The 25,286-nt window shown below is 37.7% G+C and overlaps 1 protein-coding gene across 1 annotated transcript in view; it reads right to left on the bottom strand.

The window, feature by feature from the left end:
* Positions 1-975: 975 nt before the first annotated feature.
* FRK (fyn related Src family tyrosine kinase) overlaps positions 976-25,286 on the bottom strand; it is a 49,358-nt gene continuing 25,047 nt past the window's right edge. Inside the window, exons 3-8 of the mRNA XM_032684246.1 lie at positions 21,592-21,755; positions 20,805-20,973; positions 11,577-11,735; positions 6,027-6,208; positions 3,673-3,838; positions 976-1,783 (exon numbers count right to left, since the gene is read on the bottom strand). Coding sequence (XP_032540137.1) covers positions 1,590-1,783; positions 3,673-3,838; positions 6,027-6,208; positions 11,577-11,735; positions 20,805-20,973; positions 21,592-21,755 — 1,034 coding nt within the window. The 3' untranslated portion in view covers positions 976-1,589. The remainder of the gene's footprint in view (positions 1,784-3,672; positions 3,839-6,026; positions 6,209-11,576; positions 11,736-20,804; positions 20,974-21,591; positions 21,756-25,286) is intronic.

The raw sequence follows: 25,286 nt of genomic DNA, 5'->3' as shown, positions 1-25,286 counted from the left end.
TGTATTATGCTGTACAAATTTGATTACTATAAAGAGAGTTAGTAGGGAGAAACACTTCACAGAAAATGAACAGAGACACAATGCTATAAAGACACTGTAGTTAGATAGAAAGAAGAGAAAAACAATAAATAAGGAAAGGGGTTTTGAATAATGAGTACATAAGAGATGTATATAAAAGAAACAAGCAGTGTGCTGCCTTTCAAAATAGAGGAGGGGAAAAGGAAATTAAAAATTAGAAGCAGGCAAGCCAGCAAGATGAATAGATTTGAAGTATAAAGAGAAGAAAAGAATTTGAAAAAGGTGTAATAAAAGCCACCCAGCCTTTAAAGTAATGAATATTTTAATTTTTTTATACCCTTTCTGGATATTAGAGGGAAATGGTAGCACACTTATACTGACCTTGCACTATGCCAACACAGTACAGTTTTTAATTCCTGAATTATGTTGTTAAATAATTAACTGATGAATCACAAATAAATAATTAATTCTTGGTTCTGTAAGCCTCACAACTGAGAACATAAAATTGTCACAGTGATAACCAGATTTTAGCAGAACTGATATTGTTATTAGTCAGAAAAAGGACAAAAAAAATTTAACATCTGTAGCTATAAAGACAGCTAGAAGAAGCACCTGGGCTCCATTTTCCCGTGGAACAAAATAAAATGGACCATCTATTATTTAAATCTACTATATTAAAGTTATGTCTGGAGAAGGTAGAAGAATGGATTGCTAGTTTCTCTGCAAATTCCCTAGACTTGCTCTGGGCCTTGTCCTGTTGGAGAGGGTGCATGATTTGAGGGAACAGGATTGGAAAGGGTGTCACTCTAAAAGGCTAAGGCAGTCTTAAGTTCATGTTAAAATATCTTTTCCTCCAATACTCCTAAGATGAAGAGCTATAAAATAAATCCTTAGAGTTCAAAGAACAATAGTTTATCAGTTTCATGGTACTATTTAACAACCTTAAGAACAAACAGCTTCAGGAATCTAATGTTTATTCTTGTAATAGAGGAACAGTACACAAACTAAAAAAGATCAACCTTTGTATCCACAAAACAAAATAATTCCTTTTCTGCAATTAACATCTGTTTATTTCCTGATACAGTAAAAGCATGTGTACCTCAAGCCTAAGCAAGGCAATTACTTTGGATTCTGCCATCAGCACAGTCATAGGATCCCTTTTATTATTTTTTACAGCAAGAGGACTCTAGGAGCACAGATCCTGCTGTGCAGAGCCATCACTCTCCTTCATGAGAACAGCCTGGCAGGAATGAAAAATCTAAGCAAAAGCAAATAATTATTCCAATAAAGAAATGAAAAAAATTTACAATAGTTATCAAGCTAGACTCATTTCATTTGTTAATTCTTGCAATCTGTTATTTAAAAATAAATAGAAGGCATTTTATTTAAAAAAAAAATTTTAAGAGTCTCTGAGGATCAGCGTGGGCATGAAAATGTACCAGGATTCCTCAGCACCCCCAAGTAACCTCGAAGCCTGAGGTTAGGCTGATTCAACAGCCCTCTGTCATCTATGTTGGCTAGCACCTGTCCTTCAGGGCCCACTGAGGGGTTCCTTTCACCATGGCCTGTGCCTAGGCATAGGAATAGGACTCAGTGTCAAAGTAGCTCTCCAGCTGCATGCTGAGGGCATCGAAGGTGGGCCGCCCATCCACCTCTGCACTCCAGCACTGCAACATCATCTCATAGAGTGGTGCTGGGCAGGTCTCTGGTTGAGGAAGTCTGTACCCATCATCCAGCAGCTGGATCACCTGGTGTCCTGGCATACCTGCAAGCCAAAATAAGTTCATCAGACTACTCAGGGTCTACTTAGTGATGCCATGTATCTCTGTGTCTTCATCACAGAATCACGGTAGAATGGTTTGGGTTGGAAGGAACCTTAAAGACCATCTTGTTCCAACCACCCTGCCATGAACAGGGACACCTTCCACTAGACCAGGTTGCTCACAGTCCCTTCTACCCTGACCTTGAAGACTTCCAGGGACGGGGCCTCATCTCTTACTGTTCACTAGCAGTTAAAAACCAGCTCCAATGCTTCCCAACCACCTCATCCTGACTGTGCCACCTGCGAGGCACTGCAAACGGGTTTGTCTGGGTGTGAGGCTTTTCTTCCGCCAGCCAGGTTTGCCAAAATTTTTCTGACATCTATTTCGCTTGAATTGTTGCTAAATCCCTATAGTCTCAATGACTCCAAAATCTCTCAAGAAAACCTGTACTGCTACTGAATTTTCCTCACATTTAGAAACTTTTTTGTAAGTCAGCTCAAAGTTTCTTCAAGGGTAGATGTGCAGTGACATCCTGCCTGCTCTGCCACCACCAGTAATGGAGAAGAAACCATTCCCCTACCTTTGCTATACCTTTATATACTAAAACTATTGTTCAGTTCACTTTTAATTTTTTACTCTTTAAATTAAATCTCGAATTGTGTAATCTTAACTTCTTTTCCCTAGATCTCTGAATGGAGTTTCCTCTACACATTGTCCACTACCACCACAAATCAACATACTCTTTTCTCCTAACTGATTACTGAGAACAAACTACTGAAAGTAATATCAAGTAAACAAATAGCCATGGCAAAAGAACATTTTTTACTGTCAAGACAGAGGTAAAATATGTCTTTGCAAAGGGATAACATTGAATGTATTTTCAGACAATACTCAGAATTATGGTGTTACATGTTTATACTAAAATCTTTTATTTGTGAGTCTGTGTGCATATGCACACATCTGTAGTTTATGTAGGATCTCAGGATTTTTTGCTTTGCTTTTCTTTTTTTATCTTTTCTTCAGAATACTTTCACAGGAGGTGACGGTGGGAATCAAAAAGCAAAATCAATTTTGCCTTTTACAGGAAATATCAGTTTGAGACCCTGTGAAGTGTAGTTTATGGTGAACGCACCACCCCTCAGGCCTGTTCAGGTGCAGCATAACTGTTTTTTGCTTTAGTTCTTCCCTTGTGCTCTCCTCACCAGCACTAAATGACCCACAGTCAATCATCTCACTAATATTGTATCTTATTGGAGCCACAGTTCCTTGAGCATTTTTCACAGTGCTAGGAACAGTAGCTGCTCTCAGACCACTATATCTACTTTTGATGTTGGTGACATTTTTTAATTATTTCTTTAATTCTTGTGATCCTTCTCTTTACAAAGACTTTTCAATGCAATAGTAAAATATGAGGTAAGGGGGGAAGTACACCCTGATTCATTTCTCAGACACCTTCTTCCTGAAGTGTCCATGCCATGCTCCACATATATTCTGCCATGAGATATACTAAAAAAAATTTAAAAGGACAGTATGGGGAATAAAAAAACCTTCCTTTTTTTCTTCCCTTTTTCCATATTCCAAGAATTGGCATCTTTGATCCGATGCTGGAGGAAAATAGCCAGCTGGCTTAGGTGCCTGTGCAGTGCAGGTTGACTTCAGCAAAAAGCATCTTAAATGTATGCTAATCACAGCATTTGGAAAGCTTCCAGGGAGCCTGGGGAAGCCAGAAGGTCTGACCCATTAAATGGACCTCATCTGAACAGCCTTCTTTCTCTGTTTACAGTTTTAACCCTTTAACATGCCCATAGAACAGGCTTTCAACCTTTTTTTTGTGTGTCATTCTGAAAGCAAGAAAAAATTAGACATCATTCTTTAGGTTAAAAGGACTTACCAGCATAAGGCATCTTCCCATAGGTGATTATTTCAAACAGAAGTATTCCAAATGACCAGACATCTGATTTAATACTGAATCTGTTGTAGCGGATCGCCTCCGGGGCTGTCCATTTCACTGGCAGTTTTGTTTCAGTCCTAGCTTCATATACATTCTCATTTTCTACCTATCATGGATACAATGAAGCAAGCCTGATTTCAGATCTGCTTCAGCAAAGCACTTAAGCACCTGACTAAGCTCAGCATGTGCTTAATCTTATCATCTTTTAGCCAAGAACTTGTCTTTCATGGCATTACAGTACACATTTTCTGAAGTCTATCATTGAATTTGGCTTCACATTTGAGAAATGCAGAGGCTTCATCGGAGACTTTTCTAAAGCATTTATCATTTCAAGCAAGCACACAGCATTGGAGTAGCTCCTGATTAATTATGACTTGCTACTGTGAATCCTGGTCCTGGCATGCAAGATTTCAAAAGTCTGTCAGGAATGGCAGCATAAGCATCCTGCTGACACCAGAGACCAAATGGCTTCACATCATGTCATCAGTAAACAGAGAAGGCAAGAGCAAGAGCTAACGAATTTCAGAACCTTTCTCTGTGATTTATTGTGGTGTTGAAGGGCCATTGAATATGATAACAATCACACAGGTTTCTGGGACCAAAGAATAAACTCTGACTGATTCAAATTAACATATTAGCTTACAGAGAGTCAAATTAATTAATATAAAGTGAAGATGAAAGGTGCATAGAAAAACTGTTAACTTGCAAATTTGTAGAATCATGTCCTTAAAGGTTTATTGCACAAACATCTAAATTTTTCAAACATTTATTCTCTCTTTAATTCCTACATGTAATTTAGTGTACTTAAGTCACATCCAAGTCTTGGTCAAGTTTTTCATATGCAAATCCTGGCAAACATGTAGCAGATTTTCCTTGTTTTAATACAAAATCTATGTTTCCCAGCTTCAATGCCATATAGTTTTGAAAATACGGGTTGTAGCAATTTTTATCTATATACCAATACAAGTATCTTGACCATAATACTCATCTCTAGGAGTAAGAAATTATTTCATTATACTAATTAATCCATATGGAAATACTGATCTCATTTCTCACACCTAATCCTTTGTGATCTTTCCATGTGACCATGTTATTGCTTTGGCTTAGGAGACAAACTATTCCTAGAAAAATATGCCAAAATGACTCTACAACTGAATATCTTAGTAAAGTTCAGCTTCAACAAGAAATGTCAACAGCTGTAAATTATTACCCTTTCTAGTGGGGACAAAGGAGAAATATCCACTGCGAGCATTATTCATTTAAAAATATGTATTTTTTCATGTTAAAGAATGTGCAATCTGAACTTATACATATCTAGAAGGATCAAAATTAAGCAAAAAGCACTTTCAAAGTCCCTTGATGCCATTGTCAACCCATTATTCTATACTTCAGTGTGTAATAAATCCAACTCTGTTACAAACTTCAATTTCGGCTGCTTGAATGAAAAAAAAACAAATGAGAAGCAGAGGAATTTTTTCTCTGTTTTTCCTTCTCAGGGCAAGAATATAAATCAATTAGAAAAAAAAAAAACAACAAAACACAACTAAAGATCTCAGAAATTATGGATTACATACTGAAATCCATAAAATATGGCAAATCAAATCTTTCCAACTCTGATCAAATCATTTTCAGAGGTAGAAAATCTCATTTCTGAACCACAGCTCTTTCCTAGGGAGATATTGGTCAGTGATACTTGTCATTCCCTGCCCTCGAGGGCTAGAGGGAAAAAAACGTTGCAGTGACAAAGAACTTGAAACTGGATCAGATTTAAAGCTCTGAGAGCTCACTTTATGAACTTTGCTGTTAGCTGTGGAGAGGAATAAGGTACTTTTATGATTACTACCTGCATTTGCAAGCATCATGGAGGTACTGGAGCAGTGAACAAGGAGAGAATAGCTGCCAATACATTTTTATATGACTTCCCTTACAGGCTCAAGAATATAATTTTTCCATCATTCCCATGATCTCTCTCCATGTGGCAGACACTAGCACTGTGGATAAAGGTTGTCCAGCAAAGGCTGTTGCTTGCTAGGCTCCTTCCTTGGTGACTAAGTGGGAAGCAGACACCAGAATGCTTTCTGTAGACTGACAAAAAGGCACAGACCACCTCCTAACTTTGCATAGGATAATGCAGGTAGAGGATATAAGTAAACACATTAGGGATCCTTTTCTCCCTGGGCTTGCCTTTTGCCTGAACACAGCAATTCAGAGACTGCAGTCAATCCTTGAGTTGGCCTCTTCTACCTTGTTCTCCAGAGTTAAAAGCAGAGACAATTCACTCTCCCACAACCTACCTTAAAAACTCTTGCAAGTCCAAAGTCTGCCACTTTGTAAACATTGTGTTCACCAACAAGGACATTCCTGGCTGCCAGATCCCGATGGATATAGTTTTGAGATTCAAGGTATGCCATCCCAGAAGCCACCTGAGTAGCCATGTCTACTTGATGTGTCAGGAAGATTTGAGAGCCTCCATCTTCTGTTTAAAAAGAAGATGACAAGAACAGCCTAATGTTTACAGATTTCAGATACAAATAACTGAAAAACTGACTGGGTCAAATAGCCAAATGAACTAAATCACGCAATACAATAAAGTAATACCCAACCAAATGACAGAGGTTAGCAAACGACGCTATTTATTTCACAATAATTGAGTAACAGTGCCTGCCCCATCTTCTCTAAAAGAGTGGGTACTAAATGCAGGAGTTGATCTAGGCCTGGAAGGAGCTTCTGACACAGTCCAAAGAGAAAGCTGCTTATCTGCTGATAGTAACATAGTATGCACCTTTCTTGCAGGTGCATAAAACTGTTCCAAACTGTGAGTAAGAGTTAATGTCAGTACCCACTGGCTGTAGCCAAAGCTGACTAAGGATGGAAAGGCACAAAATTACCGTTGTTCCCTGTTCTCCAATGATTCTTGCTAGGAAATATACCATCTGCTGTCAAGTCTAACTCTCATTTTCACTTTCCAGTTCACTTGATGCTTCACACTGTTATCTCTGTCATTGCTATTCAACAGTAGGACTCCTTGAGCTGTTTTCAAGCTGCCTGTTTCTCTAGTAGGACTTTCTGAAACAATGTGTAATTCCCACCACTTTAAAACCAGCAAATCCCAGAAATTGAGATTTGCCAATCAAAGATAAGCTGTTCAAACAAAGTAGTAGCAGAACTTTGAGCAGAGCACTTGCCTCCACAAATGAAGGAAAGAGTCTCGGGCCATGAAAAACTGCAGCCAAAAATTGTAAGACAGGTAATCAAAAAGTCATTGAGGTTTAACACATGAGAATACAAATTCAGGGCCTTTGTGGATTTTTAAGGACAGCTGACTTCCTCATAAAAAAGAATTATACTCCAAAGTAATCCAGGTAAGACATAACAGTGTTACATTCAAGCACCACTGTCACCCAAACCCAAATGCTGCAGCACTGAAGCATGAGTGCCTACCTCTGTAGCTTCTAACACTCAAAACAGTTTCAACTTTCTGTTTCAGAATCTTAACAATATCAAAAAGCTGAATGTTTGCTGCTAGGCTTATTGGCAATTCTCCTTTCTCATCAAATTGGCAACTTTTACTTGCTACCTGTGTGTTAGAGAAATAAAACATTTGTAGCTGGCAGTTTTCTGTTGTTTATTTTTAATTAATTTTAGTGATAGTGTGTCTTAGCATTGTTTTGCATAGCCTCCTCCAGTTCTGGTATTTTATCTGACATAACCTTGCAATCCCACTTTATGAAGAATGAAATAAAGTGTAAAATTCCATTGTTTAATAATCTATTCTGCAATCTCCAGGCCTTGAATTTACTGCTCATCTGGATGTTCTGAGATGAATAGGTAGTAAAAAAAAGAATTAAATTATTAAATTTGTCCTGTATGTGTATTACCCTACTTCCTTTTTGATGCTAAACTCATGGTCATGATAATCCAGCACCAAGATTATTTACTTCTATTGTTGACTCAGAACATTTACTTCTATTGTTGATTCAGAACATCTTTTCCTCTCCTACACATATGTTTCATAGTTGCATTGACCTTTAAAAGAAAGAGGGAGAAAAATCAGCCTATGTGAAAATCCATTCAGGCCACAGACTAATATACTGTTCTGAAGTTTTGCAATTCTGATAACTGGCGGGCATCAACATTTACTATTCGTCTTGCTAGACAAAGATATACATCCACAAATTATGCTCATGTTGTATTTAATCAGAAAATACCTAAATATGTATAGGTAGCTTGCATGAGTACCTGGGTTTTGGAAGCTATTTTATGTGTGTCAGCTTTAAATGTTCCCTTTCACATGGTTTCTTCATCTGCATGGGTTGTGAGCTACCTCCTGGTGAAAGCAGACAAGAATTCAGACAAACTTGAGCACATTGGTCTGCCAATGCTCAGGGGTAGCCTGACACAAGCTTGCTCCAACAGGCAGAGCACAGACATGTACCGAAAAACAGATGACTCATAAGCCTTGTGTTTAATGAGCTGCCTCAGTGCAGAATAGGAGTTAGAGCTGCTAAACCCTTCCTGTCTTATTCCCTGCAGGACACTCAGGTGCACCATGCTAAAGGACAAAGACGAGATCCACCTCTAACAGTGGAGTTGCAGTTGAAGGATTTTTCTTCTATTGAGGCCTGTTTGGGGTAGCAGACCAGACTGGGCTGATCTGCTGCCTTTAGCCTGTGGGCTGAGGGAGAGGAAGAGGCCACTGTTACCCTGGCTGCTGCAGTATTTCTTGGATGATTTATCTCTGTGAGCTGGTTCTGCACTGCAGCTGTCCTGGAGGGAAAGCTTTAAGGAGGAGCCTCAGCTGATCGGGAGCTGCAAACTGTGCACAAAGAGCATGAAAGCACATGTCTCTTTGGGATCTGAAGTGCAAATCATGTATAGCAGTCTCATAAAGATTTCTGACTATACCTCCAAAACGCCAGGCTGGACCAGCCAAAGCACACAAGTTCAAGCACAGCACTATGTTAGTACAACTGTGGAAGGTTCCAAACCAGAGCCAGCTCCCATTTCATTCAGAGCACTTCAGAAGATATTACAGCTGTATTCATATGGGTATACATGTGCTTTAGTTTGTTTTAAAGTGTTCTGAGAGAGGAAAAACTATAAAAACAACAAAACCAAAGTTCAATATAGACTCATAGAATGGTTTGAGTTGGAAGGGACCTTAAAGATCCTCTAGTTCCAATCTCTCTGCCATAGGAAGGTATGCCATTCACTAGCTCAGGTTGCTCAGGGCCCCATTCAACCCAACCTTGAACACTTCCAGGGATGGGGCACCCACAGCTCTGGGTAACCTGTCCCAGTGCCTCACCACCCTCATAGTGAAGAATTTCTAAGAATTACCTGAACTAAATAAAGCCTTTTTCAGTGTGAAGCCATTCCCTCTTGTCCTATCACTACGTGCCCTTGTAAAAAGTCCCTCTGTTCATCTGTCTTGTAGGCCCCCTTTAGTACTGGAAGGCTGCTAAGTTTTATATATATGTATATGTTTATATAACTTCCACACTCAAACTCAGGCACTACTGGTGAATTTATAAAATCTTCCCATGGACCAATAAAGAAAAAGTAGCACCTTCATGTCCTTTTTTACTAATATTTTTTTACAAAACTATCACCCCTATATGGAAAATTTATTAGACAAAATATTAAAGAAGTCTTGGGGTCTGCACCCTGTTCTTACCAATCACAACATCTCATATAGGAAAGACAGGAGAATATTCTCACTGACCTATGTCTGACAATAAAAAGAAAAGAAAGGAAAAAGAAATAAAGCAGCACTTTCTCCAGTGAGGGCATTGCCTCCATAATATTTCACAGAACTTCAAGACTGTGTCCCTGACAGAACAAGCTCCAGGTCTATCAGATTTGATAAAAGCACTCATATATTTATGACAATTTCATTCACATCCAATTACAAAGAAAAGTTTTCAGTTGCATTTTTCTCATATTGGTGGCAGCTCAATAACTCTGCATAGCAGTGTTCATCAAGAATTATTCCAAAGTACATTTGCAGGATGCACAGGGAATTCACATGCCCATCATTATTAAGCAGCTGTCATCATGGTGGAATGTGATAGTAACTGTGAATAAAATGTTAGGGATTTTTAAAGTTGGAAAAGTATACCATGCTTAGGGAGGAAAACTTAATCAGAGAATATCTTTGGACTTTCCTCTGCTATAATTTGCCATATTTACCCATAGTGCTCACTATAATTTGCCATATTTACCCATAGTGCTCACAGAGACAGAAGCCTTCCGGAAATATTTTCCTGTTCCCTGGAGTGGTTGAGTCTCAAGAGCTGTCCACTCATCACGAGCTGTCCACTCCATGTCAGATGATACATATCACTTCCAGTCATGGAGCTCTATGCAAGATTCAAATCTCTTTCCTTAATACTCTCACTGACAGCAGACTTTTCTCTGACCAATATCTATCAAAGTACCTGGATCTCTGCCTCCGCCTCTTAGTTCTATGTACTTCCCTGTGTATAGGCCATCAGAGAATGAGAGATACCACTGGGCTGGGTTTCAACTGGATATTTTTACTGTTATCCTGACGGCTGCCTGAAAACCAACTGCCTTTCCACAGTCTCTGATGCAGGGCTACAGAAGAGAACACTTAGGCAAAGAGCAGGTTGCATACATGTGCTGCACGCAGCAAGGGCAGCTGCTGTGCCTGTGCTGGCAACTGATCCACACACAGGCTGCAGTGTTGATGTACCCTGGACATATTGTACTCTGTGCACAAACAGGTCAATTTTCACCTCTGCAATAGCTGTGGCTCATCCTGGCTTTCTCAGAGCTATTTGTCCAGTGCAATAAGTGTTTTCATGCACAGCAATCATTTCCTGATGTGCCAGGCTCTTTCAATCAGGTAAGCGGCACTCCACACACAAAGGCATGAAAGATGAGAATTGAAAGGAAATTTGTGCCTTGCTACCTCTGGAGAGTAAATGCCTACAAAACTGTAGATGATCTGGCCCAAGCTTATGGCAGACCCTCTCTGCACAGTTCTTGGTGCAGCTGTCCCTCTAGCAGAGATTTCTTTAGCTTTAATTGTCTGTGGACTGAGCCTCATTTAAAAAAATGGATCTGCAGAGAAGATGGGGGAAGGCATGTGTCGCATTAATACTTTCTGTGGTATTTCACAGGGCTTTGCTTTATGGGCTGGAAACAGAGAAGAAATTAAGCATGACAATCACAGCAAACATTTTGTCTTCAAGAGATCATTACATTTAGCATCTCACAGACATCTGCTAAACTGAAAATGGGTAACACTAGAATCAAGCATTTCTCAATAACAGGAGTGAACTTAAAGTGCAATCATTATGCCAGTCTGTTCCAGGCTGTACATTTTTATTTTTAATTATTATTTGCCTTCAAAAGAGCACTTTGAAGTACTGCTGAGATAAAAACCCTAATGCGATATGCAAGGGACAAATTCATAGTGAAAAGCTATCCCTAACTAGTAATAGTTTTCAAAGCTGTTAAGTACATTTTGTGGAAGTGCTCCTATTTCAAGTCAAATATGATGACCTATCCTCCTGGATGCTTGTATTTTTATTCCATTAGTGTATGTTCCCACCTACTCATAGAACTGGGTGAAAAAATATGGGTCGTTACAAGGCAAGAATCAAACTGTGAATGGGATTCTTTCCTACTTCTCAAATATTTTGGCCCACCAAAAATTCATAAACGTCTCTTTCCATTTTTCTTACACCCACACGTGATAAATAATGCAGCTTTTATATTAAAATAGGGTGTTGTACTTCTATTTTTTATGTTAGTGTGTTTATTAAACTGATAGCTGTAGCACCCCTAAAATGAATTTATAGTCGTTTGCTTACTTTGAAGGTATTCTAGAAGACTTCCAAATCTCATCAGCTCAGTAATAATATAAATTGGGTCCTCCAAGGTACAGACAGCATAAAGCTGTATAAGCTTTGGATGTCTCAAGTTCTTCATTATTTGTGCTTCCCTCAGAAAGTCTTTTGGATCCATTGAACCTGAAACAACAGCATATAATAAAACATAAGCTGAGGTTATCAAAGGCCTTCCTACCAGCCTGGCAGTCTTAAGGGAATAACTGAGATTGTTTTCTGTCTTGAAAGTACATTAGCATCTCATATCTTCACAGTTCCCACAGAAAACAGACAGCGCAGCTCAAACAAACAGTTAATGAGTGAAACATGCCAGTTGTGTAGGGACAGAGAACATATGTGTTCCAGACACCAGAAATATAAAGGATAAAATCAACCGCACCTGGGCCTCCCCCAAACAGGAAACAAAAGTGAGGCTAGAATGTTAGCAGATACAATTTAAGCAAACAACCAGTTAATGAAAGGACCAGAAACTGAGGTGAGAGTGTCTAGGTAATGAACATAAAATTTCTGCGAGACAACTAGTGTTGCAACAAGAATTTGTTGCACTATATTTTCAGCTTCACCAATCAAAGCCTGAAAGCACTGGAATTACCTTAGCCTATACAGAGTAGATGTGTGCATTTATATCTATAAAAATAAATAACTATTTTTAATGTTCATGTAATAACAACATTATTAGAAATACCAATGTATGCACAGATGTAACATTAATTTTACAGTCCCTTAAATGTTAAAGTGTCTTAACAGCAAATTATGCCAACCTTTTAGGCATTACATAAGGTCATAACATCTCTAGTTCTATTCACATACACAGTGAGCCAATGTATAAACTATGTCAAAGAAACAATCAGAAATGGCACAGGGAGTCATGGAAAATTTAGGATTAAAGCTCATATGTCCTGAATAGGGGATCAATTAGAAAAGCATGCATAAATAAAGAAGTAAAGCTTTTTCTATGAATGATTCAGTAGTGATCAGATATGGTCAGATGTTTGAGAAAGTTGGTAAATAGTATCCACTTCAAAACGCTTGTACAAAAAAATATGAAATTATTCTACTACTCAAATGTCTCTTTCCTCCTAAATCAAAATACTTTAATTAAGAAAATATTACAGTGAAGACTGGGGAGGAAAAAAATCTATCCAAGTTATTTTGCTCTATGCTATGTTGAAAACAAACTCTTCTTTTGGTGTAAGCAGACTGAGTCATTTCAAAAGCCAAGGCTGCAAGAATAAGTTTTTATGTGTTTTTTTAACATTAGGTAACCAACAAGGTTCATTTGAGAGTTTGTCTCTGTTCCAAACACAGATGTTTAAGTTAAGTGAAATTCTGGGAGTATGTTAAATGGCTCAGCAGCAAAATTTCAACAGAAAATCTGTTCTACAAAAAGAACTAGCAAATCAGCCTGGGCCACTTTTATCCAACACCTACCTTGAGTACCACCTCCTTAAAAATGCTCCAACCTATTTCCCAAAACATACTAATGATGTGTGATTTCATATCCTTGCATCAATGCAAGAGGAATGACTCAGAAATGCTTCTGATATAGACTCTGTGAAAAAAGAGCCACTTGACATTGCAAGTTGGGAGAGTGAAGATTACTTCAAGGGACAAGTGCTCCTCTCCTCCATGTCCTCATACTTCCCTTGGTAATCCCGTAGGGTCCAATTTGGCAATACTCAGTAGGATGTCATTAGGAGGGATAGTGAAACTTAATGGATTTCATTGCCATCAATAAATGGGGAGCAGCCAATAATATATCTCCTCAACAGGTACAGGCCATACTAATTTCCTTTTGACACTGTCAGAGGAAAGTCGAGGCCTGCATGAAAAGTAAATGATCTTACTTGGTCTGGATAAAGCAGAAATTACGACAGTCAGAGAGAAAATGCCAAATATCTGTTATGCTTCTCCATGTCTTTTTCCTGTATAGAGTAGCACAATCTTTACAGATTTTTTTGAACTTTCCACCAACTCTAGATTTTTTTAAAAAAATATCTAGGCTTGTCTTTATTAGGGTTTAGACTCACTTTGATACTGATTTAAAACTGTACCCCACTAGCTTACCCTTTTCAAGATATATGCATTGTCATAGAAATCAACCTAAAATCTACAGAGAAGCTGCATGGTATGAAGCATTCTGCCTCCAAAACGAATGCATAAGCATGACTAATGATTTAGCATCACTGCCAAAATTTGACAAGTTGATCATGAAAGGATAAAGTATTTGCTCACTTGGGGTCTCCCAAATCATGGAGCCTCTATGGATCATCATACAGGATTTCTTCACACCATAGAATATGACAATCTGATTTGTTCCCATCATCAAAGTTTGACTACAAGGAATTTGTCAGTTTAATCATGACATAAACTTCTTCTAACAAGCTGAAACCAAGCAACATGTTTTTCACATATAACAACTTTCAATAACTTGATCAGGAGAGAAGTATTCTATTAGTTGAATAGCTGCAAATCTTCCTTTACATTGTAAAAGAAAATAATAATAGATAACAAACTAGTGACAAAGATCAATAAATATTTCAAACTTATTTTAAAGAGCATATGTAACTTTCTGTCTTAGTTTATATCATTAAATAGTACAAGTAACAGACAGCCCCCCAAATCCCTCAGAGCCCTGTAGATCTTATATTGTAGTTAATAAAAGGATTCAATGCCAACAGAAAAAAATTTAGAAGTGTCTTTATGAGTGTTTTGCCTAAGATTAGGTTTTAGCAGCTGGATAAACAAAGTAAAAACTGCCTCTAAAAGAAAGTGAACATGTGTGTTTCAAATGATTTGGATAAAGCCTGTCACAATAGTGGTAAAGAAGTTACAATACATCCCTTTGAGGAAGGAAATACATGCCACACAGTTTCAAACAACTGAGGGGTTTTTTTTAGTTTGTAGTTAAATATGTGTGTTTTTAATGAAGCATACATTTTCAGCTGTAAGTAGTTAACACAGTATGAACAGCAGGTTACTGTGAGTAGAAACCACTTGATGACAAAATAATTAGTTAACAGAAGCCTTTACTGAAACAACTGAAGGCTTCTTTTGTGCAAGACACCAGTTTGGGAGTAGGTTTATAAGTACCTGGACAAAATACAGCTTTGATAATTTGTTTTTTGAATGAAACATGTTTTTTTAAATGTCAAAGTCATTCTTAAGACCAAAATGTTGGAATCTATTTCTTTGATATGTCCTATGATGATGTGCTATTTTGACAGGAATCACCTCTAATTTAAGCCTACTTAAAACAGGTATATCAGTTCTGATTACCTTCTTCTTGAAAATATTTTGTTCTAGATTTGAAGAAGCTTCAAGTTATAAGATAAACACTGATAATTTGGAAAGGAGATGAAGTCAGTTATTTTCCAGATTCCACTGGCCTAAATATAAGTGGCCCTTACATATTTGATAAGCCCCTCACAAGACACTTTGTTTGCAACTTTCAATAAGCCTTCCCAAATTACTTCAAAGTAACTTTGTACTTCAGGGGAGCCTAGTCTTCTGAATTAGTTTGTACAAAATGAACTTATGCGGAGACTACATTAAGCATATAACTGCGATCTTCTGAAGAATCTTATGAGTAATAAAGAAATAACATTAAAAAGAACAAAAATTTGGCAACACAGGAGACTAAAAAATCCTATTCACAGGTGAGTGATATAGGTATCTGACAGTTCTCAAGTAGCTTTGTCACTATACAGAAGTAAACTTACAGGTCAGAGTAAGGTCATATAGTGAATTAAATGGAATAAAAGAATCTCTTTTTTTCCTGGGAACTTGAGGGACTTTTCTGAGTGCAAAGATTTTTAGACTGCATATACACTAAAGAGATGACATAGTTAAGAACTGAAAATATTATTAAAAACTCTGCTGATGGTACTAACCCAGGCACTATTTGGGAAAAGCCTCCTGAAAAATAAAAATCACGCTTGGGCAGCTTTCATGTAGAGAGAAGCTTGGGAGAAGCTTTACAAGATGATAATGACAAATGTATCTGTCAACTTGAACAGGCATAAGGAACTTTATCAGATACAATTAATTGGTGATGATAGATGTCTGCTTCACATGCTGATAGTTGGAGAAGCAAGCTAGCCCAGACAAAGGGTTCTAGGATATCCATCACACTCAGCATAGGATGAAGTGCAAATCCCTGCTGTAATGACTTCCACTTAAATAGAAAAAACAATGTCTCAGTGAGGAAATAAAAACAGAAATGTGATATGACATGTTCAGGGATCTGCATCAGGACAGTGTTATGCAGAGCCAAGAACAGAAATAGCAACTGTTGGCTTCTAGACTATATTCCTATCTATTGATCCCTACACCTCTTCGATAACTTTGATAACTCAAAAAGTCAGAGATGTTTCTTAAGGCAAAGATGTTCTTGTGTTTTGTCTTTTCATTCACATATCCATCGCTATGGTTTTGCCTGGTAAAATGTCACAGATGTTTCCAAAGCAAAGTCAAACACCAGTCAACAAATAGGAGAATTATCTGAATGAAGGCATCATATTACTCCTGCTTTTTGTTTATAGTCACAGTGACCAACAGATTGTAATATAGATAAGGAGAGGTAACAGGAAAGACATGGACAGACCCTTTGACAGTAAAGGGTGGAATGATCACGGCGAATTTCAGTTGTTGTAGTTGTGCTGAAGGGACAAAGGGTGGGTGGATTGTGTGTAAACTGTTCACTTTCCTTTGGTGTTATGATTATGGTATTTTGATGTGGAGAACTCCTTTTCTTGATGTGAGTGAAGCTTGTGAAGTGTGTGTGATGAATGTGGACTTGAATGATAATTCTTAAATATTACATCCTTAAATATTAATTCTTAAATACACAGAGCTGAGGTGTAGAATATATTGGGTTTATGTGGCAAGGTTTGGTAGTGGGGGGCTACAGTGGTGGCTTCTGTGAGAAGCTACCAGAAACTTCCCTCATGTTGATAGCTCCAATTCTAATTGGCTTCTAGATAGACCCACTGCTGGTCAAGGCCGAACTCATCAGCTATGGTGGTAGCGTCTGAGATAACAGATTTAAGAAGGGGGAAAAGAAAACTTGTGCAACACTAGCAACAGCCACAGGAGAGAAGAGTGGGAATATGTGACCCTCACTGGAGCAATCTGTTCCTGAAGGACTGCACCCTGTGGAAGGAATTCATGCTGGAGCAGTTTGTGAAGAACTGTGGCCCATGGGTAGGACTCAAGTTGGAGAAGGTTGCGGAGAACTCTCTGCTGTGGGAGGGCCCCCATGCTGGAGTGGGGGAAGAGTGTGAGGAGCCCTTCCTCTGAGGAGGAAGGAGCAGCAGAGACTGTGTGTGATATACTGACCAATACCTCCATTCCCCATCTCCCTGCAACACTGCAAGAGAAGAGGTAGAGAATTCAGAAGTGAAGTTAAGCCTGGGAAGAAGAGATGGGTAGGGGAAAATGTTTGGAGATTTTTGGCTTCCTGACATCCAGATTTTACAATCAATGGAAAGAAATGTGTTTTTATTTTATGTTATTTATTTCTCATTGTAATGTGCATTTTTAATCTATAATATGATTTATCTGATATGTGTTTATTTCTTCCCGCTAATTATTAAAAAAGCTGATACGTCTAAGATGTCAGATGCCTAAAAATAGAAAAAATGTAGCTAGTATGCTGCACATCAATATTTCTGAAGCAGTTCTGAAATTTCCGGTTTGTGTGCAATATTTGAAAAATTGGATCTTGTTCCAAATTGGAAAAGAAACAGATTTCTGAATACCCTAATTACTCTCAAGTCAGGAATCACACATTTGCATCACAAGAGAGCTGGCTCTGGGAAAAACCCATCACTGCCATCTCACCGGAATTCTGGGAGATTAGTTTTTCCTACAGGTTGGAAGGTCATAGAGTCACAGAATCATAGAACCATTAAGGTTGGAAAAGATCTCTGAGATCATCAAGTCCAACCATTAATGCAGCACTGTGATGTTTATAACTAAACCTTGACCTCAAGTGCCACATCCTCACATCTTTCGAACACTTCCAGGCATGGTGAGTCCATCAGTTCCCCAGACAGCTTGTCCCAATGCTTGGCAATCCTTTCCACAAAAAAATTTTTCCCAATATCCAATCTAAACCTCCCCTGGCACAATTGTCCTGTCACTTGTTATCTGGGAGAAGAGACTCCCACCTCACTACAACCTCCTTTCAGGCAGCTGTAGAGAGCAATAAGGTCTCCCCTGAGCCTCCTCTTCTCCAGGCTAAACAACCCCAGCTCCCTCAGCAGCTCCTCTTACTCTCTAGACCCTTCACCAGCTTCATTGACCTTCTCTGGACACGCTCCAGTACCTCAATGTCTCTCTTGTAATGAGAGGCCCAGAACTGAACACAGGATTCAAGGTGTGGCCTCACCAGTGCTGAGTACAGCAGTACAACCACTTTCCTACTCCTGCTGGCCACACCATTTCTCATACAGGGCAGGATGCCATTGGCCTTCTTAGTTTTAAGCCTTTTAGCAGCAAGAGCTAGAAATTAGTTTAAGTGCAGAAAAAAATGTTTGAGAAATGAAGAGAATATTATATAACAAGAAATTATATTTAGCCTTTCTAAAGACAATTAAAAATTGGTGTAACTCACTCCATATGTATCTACAAAATGGAAAGAAAAACTAATGCCTACAAAGAGGCTTTTATTTTGTTACAAGAAGACATAACAAGGGTTAGAGAGAAGACATCAAGTAAATTCAGATGTGAAATTAGGCCCACATTCCTACAGTGCCTTCATCTTGGGACAAGAACATTTCTAATTATTATCTAGTCAAGAACTAGCTATGTTTTGATTAAATATAAATACTAATCTCAGCAGAGGAATGATGTGCAGTGGCTTATAACAGCAAAGCATTCAGACTATATATAACCTAAAACAGATGTACACTGCAAAACAATGCTCAACAGAAAAACTCAAAGTAACAGAAATCCTTTCTGCCCTTCAGGTCTATAACTCTGTGACATACTGATTGCATTATGCTCTTCTATACTGTTCACTATGTGATTACCCTACTTGATCAACCTGTTCCTTCTTAGTAATGAGAGCGTTGTTCCATGTTACAATTTCTCTGGTGCTAAAGTCTTTTTAACAAAACCTGCTCCATCTCAGATCCTATCACTTTGGGTTTAACACACTCCTCTGTTGTTCTAATGACTTCCTTTTCCAGAGGGTCTACACTGCAAAATAGCTTAGTGAAAAGCCTTTAGTTTAAAACATGCCCCCTCCTGTCCCAGCATAAAGACAGCCGATTTAGATCTTTGAACCAAGCAACAACAGAGGATCAAAACCATTTCAAAAACACTTGAAGCCTGAAATATTGCCGATGTGAATATTAGAAGCTTCAAACATCAAGATATAACACAATGTATTTCTTGATTACTCACGAACTAATATGTTTTCCATTAATTTATCTTTTTTATATTATGGTGAATGAAATTACCAGACCTACCCTTTGCTGAAATTTTATTATTAACAAGGTAAGCATTTATTACTCAGATTAAGGTGAGGAGGGTATTGGGACTTTTCTTTAATTAGTGAAGTGTTATTTCTCATGAGTTACAATGAGAACAAGCTGTGGAAAACCAGTGTGCTAACTGATTACAGTAAGGCACTCCAAATGCTGAAAAACACTGTATTAGAAGAGAATTCCCTCGAGAAGTACACTACAAGGTTAAATGCTTACGTTTCACACTGTTTGAATTGTCTTGGTAGAACGAGACAGTTCACAAAGGGCAGTGATAAGAAATTCAATATTAACTATATAATTTATCAAGATGGCTTTGAGAATCAAAGTCCTCATTCTGAGCAACACTGTGCAATGTACAACTTCCTTATCACATTATTAGATCACAAACTCTCTGCTATCCAAGCACGACATCCAGGTGGGGCTTGTGTCTGCCCTAACTCAATATAACCCACCATGAAATCAATGAGACTACTACTGTTGACCTGAACAGGAGTCAGACTAGAGTGAAAAAAACAGAGATAGAAAAAGTATTGATTAATTGAGCCCTTTTTCCCAGATGAACTATGATACTATAAAAAGAATCACAGCTGAAGGAGTTTCTTCCACTATACTGTGCTAGTCTGTATGTAATAACGAGTTTGCAGTGAGTCTGATGTTTATTCCAGTGAGAAAGAGATTTCAAGATAGTTTCTGTGTTTACTGGGTCACTAGGAAGATGTACCTATTCACTGAAAAAAGTACTGTCTTTCACATAAATTATAGATGGTCTTTAGTCTGAGCAGTTTTTATATTTCCAGTTAAGCAGGGAAAAAAAATGCTTATTTTCTTTCAATTTGCAAGTCTCAAAACACAAACAATATCTTGATACAAGAGAGCATTAAAACACATGCTTAAATTCCTCCTTGTTCAGGAGACCATTCAAGCAGGGCTCAAGTATATTGCTATTATTCTGAATCAAAGATCTGAATCTGTTCTGCTTCCTGAACCATGTTCATTAGTGCCCAACACAAGCTTTTTCAATTAACCACAACTCGTGTTATGTCCTTTTAAAAAACACATATATCATCCAGGCTACTTTCTTATCTATGTGGTTCTTGCCATCTGCTGGCAGATATTTTATGTTGTCAATTTAAAATGCACAAATTACTTGAAGCTAATGAAACATAATTAAGAAAAATGCTAAAAGCTGTATTAGTCACAATCTTACACTACATGCAAATATTGGTTATTAATGTTTTGTATCAAAAACTTTGAAAAATTTTACTCAATCAATACTAAGATTAAAGCACTTCTTAAGTACAAACTTATCATAGTACATATTCTGTATTATCTAAGAAATAATTATAATATAGCATCTAACACTAGAAAAATTCTCTAGGTTACAAACCTGTAGTCAATCAATTATTTCACCTCTAGATAAAATGTAGTTATTCAGCTCCATACAAGCAACATTGTACAAGAAGACGTACAACCCTTGCTGGGGTTGCCTTTTTATGCAATCATCTAGAAACCAAAAACTGTATAAAATACCAAAGAATACCTGGACCTTCAGGATTACTAATCTTCGTGTTTAAGTGTGGGGATTTTAAGAATGATTGCATATATGATTAGACTCTCTTTTCAGTAGCATTTAAAAAGTAAAGGAGCACCCTTGCTAGCATTTCACATTATTAGCATTTAAGAGTAATTCACATACCTGGTTTTAATGTTTTGATTGCCACGGGGGTGGTATTGTTCCACCGTCCTTCCCATACCTCACCAAACTGACCAGATCCTAATTTTTTCACCAACTTCAGAGATTGTCGGTCTATCTCCCACTGATCAACAGTTTTATATGACAAATCAAAAGTAGCAGGAATTTGAACCTGGTAAAAGAAAATAAATAATACAATAATTGAGGCTTTTAATATTTTTTTCAACAGCTTATACAAATCATTTTTAACTATATCATGTAAAGTTGGAACAGAATATGAATAATGCTTCCTTAGAGTACACATGCATAATAAAATGAGCAGAGAATATAAAATACAACCCATATACTGGGTACTTTTTTTAGAAATAAGATAAAGAAAATATACTTTCATTAAAAGTAAAAATTAGAACCCATTCCTCTAAGCAAGCTTTTTGAACAGTGACTTATTGCTTGCCTGAATCTTGTGGTTTTGTCTCAGTAATTACTTATGGACAGCTAGAGTTATGAAGTTGGAGATTTCATCTCCATATATATATAAAGGCATTCATAAATCCTGATTTGGCATGTTTTCTCCCCCAGCCACTCGATGATTTGTTAAAAATGGCAGGGTATTCTATTATTAACTTGTCAGCCTCAAGAATGAAACTGTTACAGTGCCCAGAACTTACGGAAAACAAGAAGATCATCAACATTTTGAAATGGTAGAAGCAGATATGGAGTCAACATTTCCTGACAGATACTTGAGTGAGCTTACAATAAATATTTTGCACAGCATAGCATCCACTCTTACCTTTAGGCATGGCTTTCTGAGCAACACACAGAGGCCATCACTGTTCTTGCTATAATAGTCAACCAAGTCATTCAGAGTTTTGAAAGTTTTCCTTCTGCTTAGAAAAAAGCCTCCTTCATCCAGCTTTCTGATCCTGTAGTGCTTCACAGATGCACCATCAAAAACTAAAAAGATTTAAATATATTAAATTTCTAGGAAATATTGCAGTGGTACAACATCATTTATGACCAAGCCATCATAAGGTTCCTAAATATATTTATGAGAACTTTAAAATAAATTATTTTAGTTTTGAATAGGACAACTATAAAAAGCCTCTTTCAAGTCAAAGCCCACTGTTTAGATATCTTAATACTGAGTCTATCAGTCTTCAGCTTTGGAGATTCTTGCTTGCACCATAAGAACCGAAGTAGAAGTACACAAATAAATCTTATGTGAGGCAGCTCGTGGTTACCATCTCTGAAGACACCAAAACTAGAAGCATCTTATTCAGACTAATCATTTAATCAGTTTTTAATATTTCCTTTATCAATGTCAACATTTCAAATAGCAGCTGCTATTTGAAGGCATTTTAAAGGAAACAGATATACTCCTCACATGGCCATAATTCCCTGAAAAGCACTCACATCTTCCCAGGGGTTTTTTGAGTTTTGTGTTTGTTTGGAATATGTAAAAATCAGGTGAATAATACTCTGGTTTTTGTACCATTTTTACCATTAATAAATAAAATAAAATAAAAATTTTTAAGTAGTTTATTTAATCTTTGTCTCATCCTTCTTAAATTTTTTTGTGTATATTCTATAACATACACAATCTATCAGTACAGCAGTACATGCATAAAATTTAGCAAAAAAAATAAATAAAGATATATGTAGAGTGAATGCTCAAAAATCTTTTTGGGCTCAGAATCACCACAGAGGGCAGTTCAGAAGAGCTGAAAAAGTATTTATTTACTTACGTGGGTGTCTTTTAGCAAGACACACCATTAGTTAGACATCACTGTCCATTTTCAATGGGCAATTGAGAGTTTCCATTACATACAGAAGGGTAACTGATTTAGCTCCTAACAATGCCACAGTTGTTAGCTCTAACATTAACAGTGTTCCACAATAAGCCCCACTGGTAATGAGGAATCCTGATCATATAAAGCATAACTTAAGAAGGAAGATGTTTAAGTAGTAGGACAAATTTGCTGTGTCTTAAACAAAAGATGCGTGCATCACTGCACAGAGATTTACTGATCCTAGGAATTTCAGAGCTCGTTGAATGCTACCAAGCTGTAAGATTAAGTGATAGACCAGGATTTGAAAGTGTAGACAGATATTTTTGCTGTCTGTTAGAGCTGTGGGTGTGGGTTCAAGGTGAAGGGATGCAGCCCGCCCAGTTAGGCTTGGGGCCAGTGAGATCGCTAATTAAGCCAAACAAGAGAATGGGATCATTTAATGAGTCTGAGGATTAGCCAGAAGGAGAAACACTGGAGCAGAACTAAATATGAAGCACCACATTTTGGAAAATACCAAGAAGCAACAGCCAAACGAAAAAAATTGCTATTACTCTCCTCTGGATTTACTATAGTTGATATATCCCTTATACTGTAACACTGTGTGGATTCTGGCAAACACTTTGGTTATAATAGAAGAATGCTAAGTTGCATATTGTATGTAGAAAATTATTGGTTGCATGCAATTAACAAAGCTCATATAAAGAATAATTTCTCTCACCATTTAAGTGATCAAGTTAAAAGGAAAATCTCTTCTTCCCTAAGAACTATTGTGGATAATCAAATATGTTTTGCATTGTACTGTGCGATTGTCATCCCAGACCACCAGAGGGCAGAGAGGAGCGGTTCAAAATACTCCACCCCAGGCAGTATTTTTAGGGACCTGAGAATTTCCAATCATGAGGACCGGGAATAAGAATATTTGTAAATAAAATCCAGATGACAAAGATAAATACATCACACTTTTCAAATGCTACTTCCTTTTATATTAACACCCATAAGTAGTATTTATAATTATAAAATACATGCATATTTTTGTGATGTATCGTTTGGAAATTGGGCTGAAGTAAAATGAAGTAAAGAGTAATTAGGTAACAAAAGATTGAAAATTTGCTGACTTTTCCCAAGTTCACAGGAAAATTGATCTGGACAAACTAATAAGTCTTTATGATGCATTGAGTAAAAGAACAACAGGATGACTGTTAATTCAGTCTCAGTTATACATCAAAAGTAATAGTAGTTTGACTACCTGCTTTGTTTCTTAGAAATATTATAACTATTACTTGTGAAGCACCTAACATTAATAATGCAAGAGCTGTTTTGAAGGAAGTGCTCTAATTTCTTAAATGAGAGTTCTATGAAGCCTTATAATTGACAGCATCTAGGTCAGGTGGTGATGTGTGTGGAGAAGCTGGAGAAAATTTCTGCACTGATACCAACTCTTCTTGTGATAAGTAGCTGAGATTAGTGCAGTATTTGACAGGGGGTTGTTTACTTGTATCTCAGGGCTGAGTCTGGCTGTGTAACTCCTGCACCACACACTTGCAGCTCTGTGACATGGTGTGGCTCCTCTGCCGAAATGATACAGAGCACATGTCACCCAGGGAAGAGCTAGCCATAACCCCTTCCAGTCATCCCTACATCCATATCAGACTGCTTATCAGGACAGGATTTTGACTTCAGCTTCACACAGCTTGACAGTGGCTGGGTTTGAAGACTTATTTAATTCAACTTCCCTTTCCAGAAGAATCACAGTTCCTCATTAGATTTCTACATGGTTTCAGTTTAATAGAAGGATTCTCCTCTCCCTGCAATCCATCTGCATATGATTGGACTGAACAGAAGTAGATTTTGCCACCTGAAGAAAGAGTATAAAATAACCTACTACTCTTTTTCAGGGCAGAAAAACATATGGTGGCATCCGCAGAGTCAACATCTTCACCAAATGAATCATGGAGACACTAAAGCACCACTACTGCCAGCAACGCTGTGTCCCCACATCACTCCTGTCAGCAGTGCTCCCCCAGTACTGGCCATGCAGCACTGCCAGCACGAGTTTTGCTCAGTCTCCATGCCCAGGGTGGATGTGGGAGGAGACTGACCCCTGAGATCACCCTCATCAGCGCACACCAAGTGCAGAGGCAGATCCAACATCATTCTCTTACTGCGGCCATGATTTTGCCAGTCCTATGAGTCTGCTTCTTTAAACAATTACCTATTTTTTCTTATGCTGAAACCCAGTCTGGCTTAGAGGAAACCACACAATATTTTTTAGGAACATGGAAAAAAAATCTGAAGAAAACACAAGCCATTTACATTGTTATTTAATGCAATAAGTCTTTTAGATACCATTATTCAGTGACGGGCTAAGTAAAGAGCTTCCTGCTATCATCAGCAATGACACTCAATTAAGCTGAGCACATCTAAATTATGGCTTTTAATTAAAAAGAAGCAATGTCTAAGATGCCACCAACATGTTTAAAATTTAATACATTTCACACCAGATGCTGGAGTCATCAACATAAAAATCTGTTGACAACATGTGCATTTTTAAAATGGGAAAACCTATTTTTAAAATGTCAAACACTTTAATTTATAGCGACACATCTCAGTGGCCTATCAGGTTTGATGAGCTTTCCATTTAACCATTCACAGATGAGAAAAGCCTTTCTGAATGTGACTTTTTATTTTTAATTTA

This window comes from Chiroxiphia lanceolata, chromosome 3 (genome assembly GCF_009829145.1).
Source record: "Chiroxiphia lanceolata isolate bChiLan1 chromosome 3, bChiLan1.pri, whole genome shotgun sequence".
Taxonomy (NCBI): Eukaryota; Metazoa; Chordata; class Aves; order Passeriformes; family Pipridae; genus Chiroxiphia; species Chiroxiphia lanceolata.
This window is presented reverse-complemented; position numbering and strand designations above follow the sequence as displayed.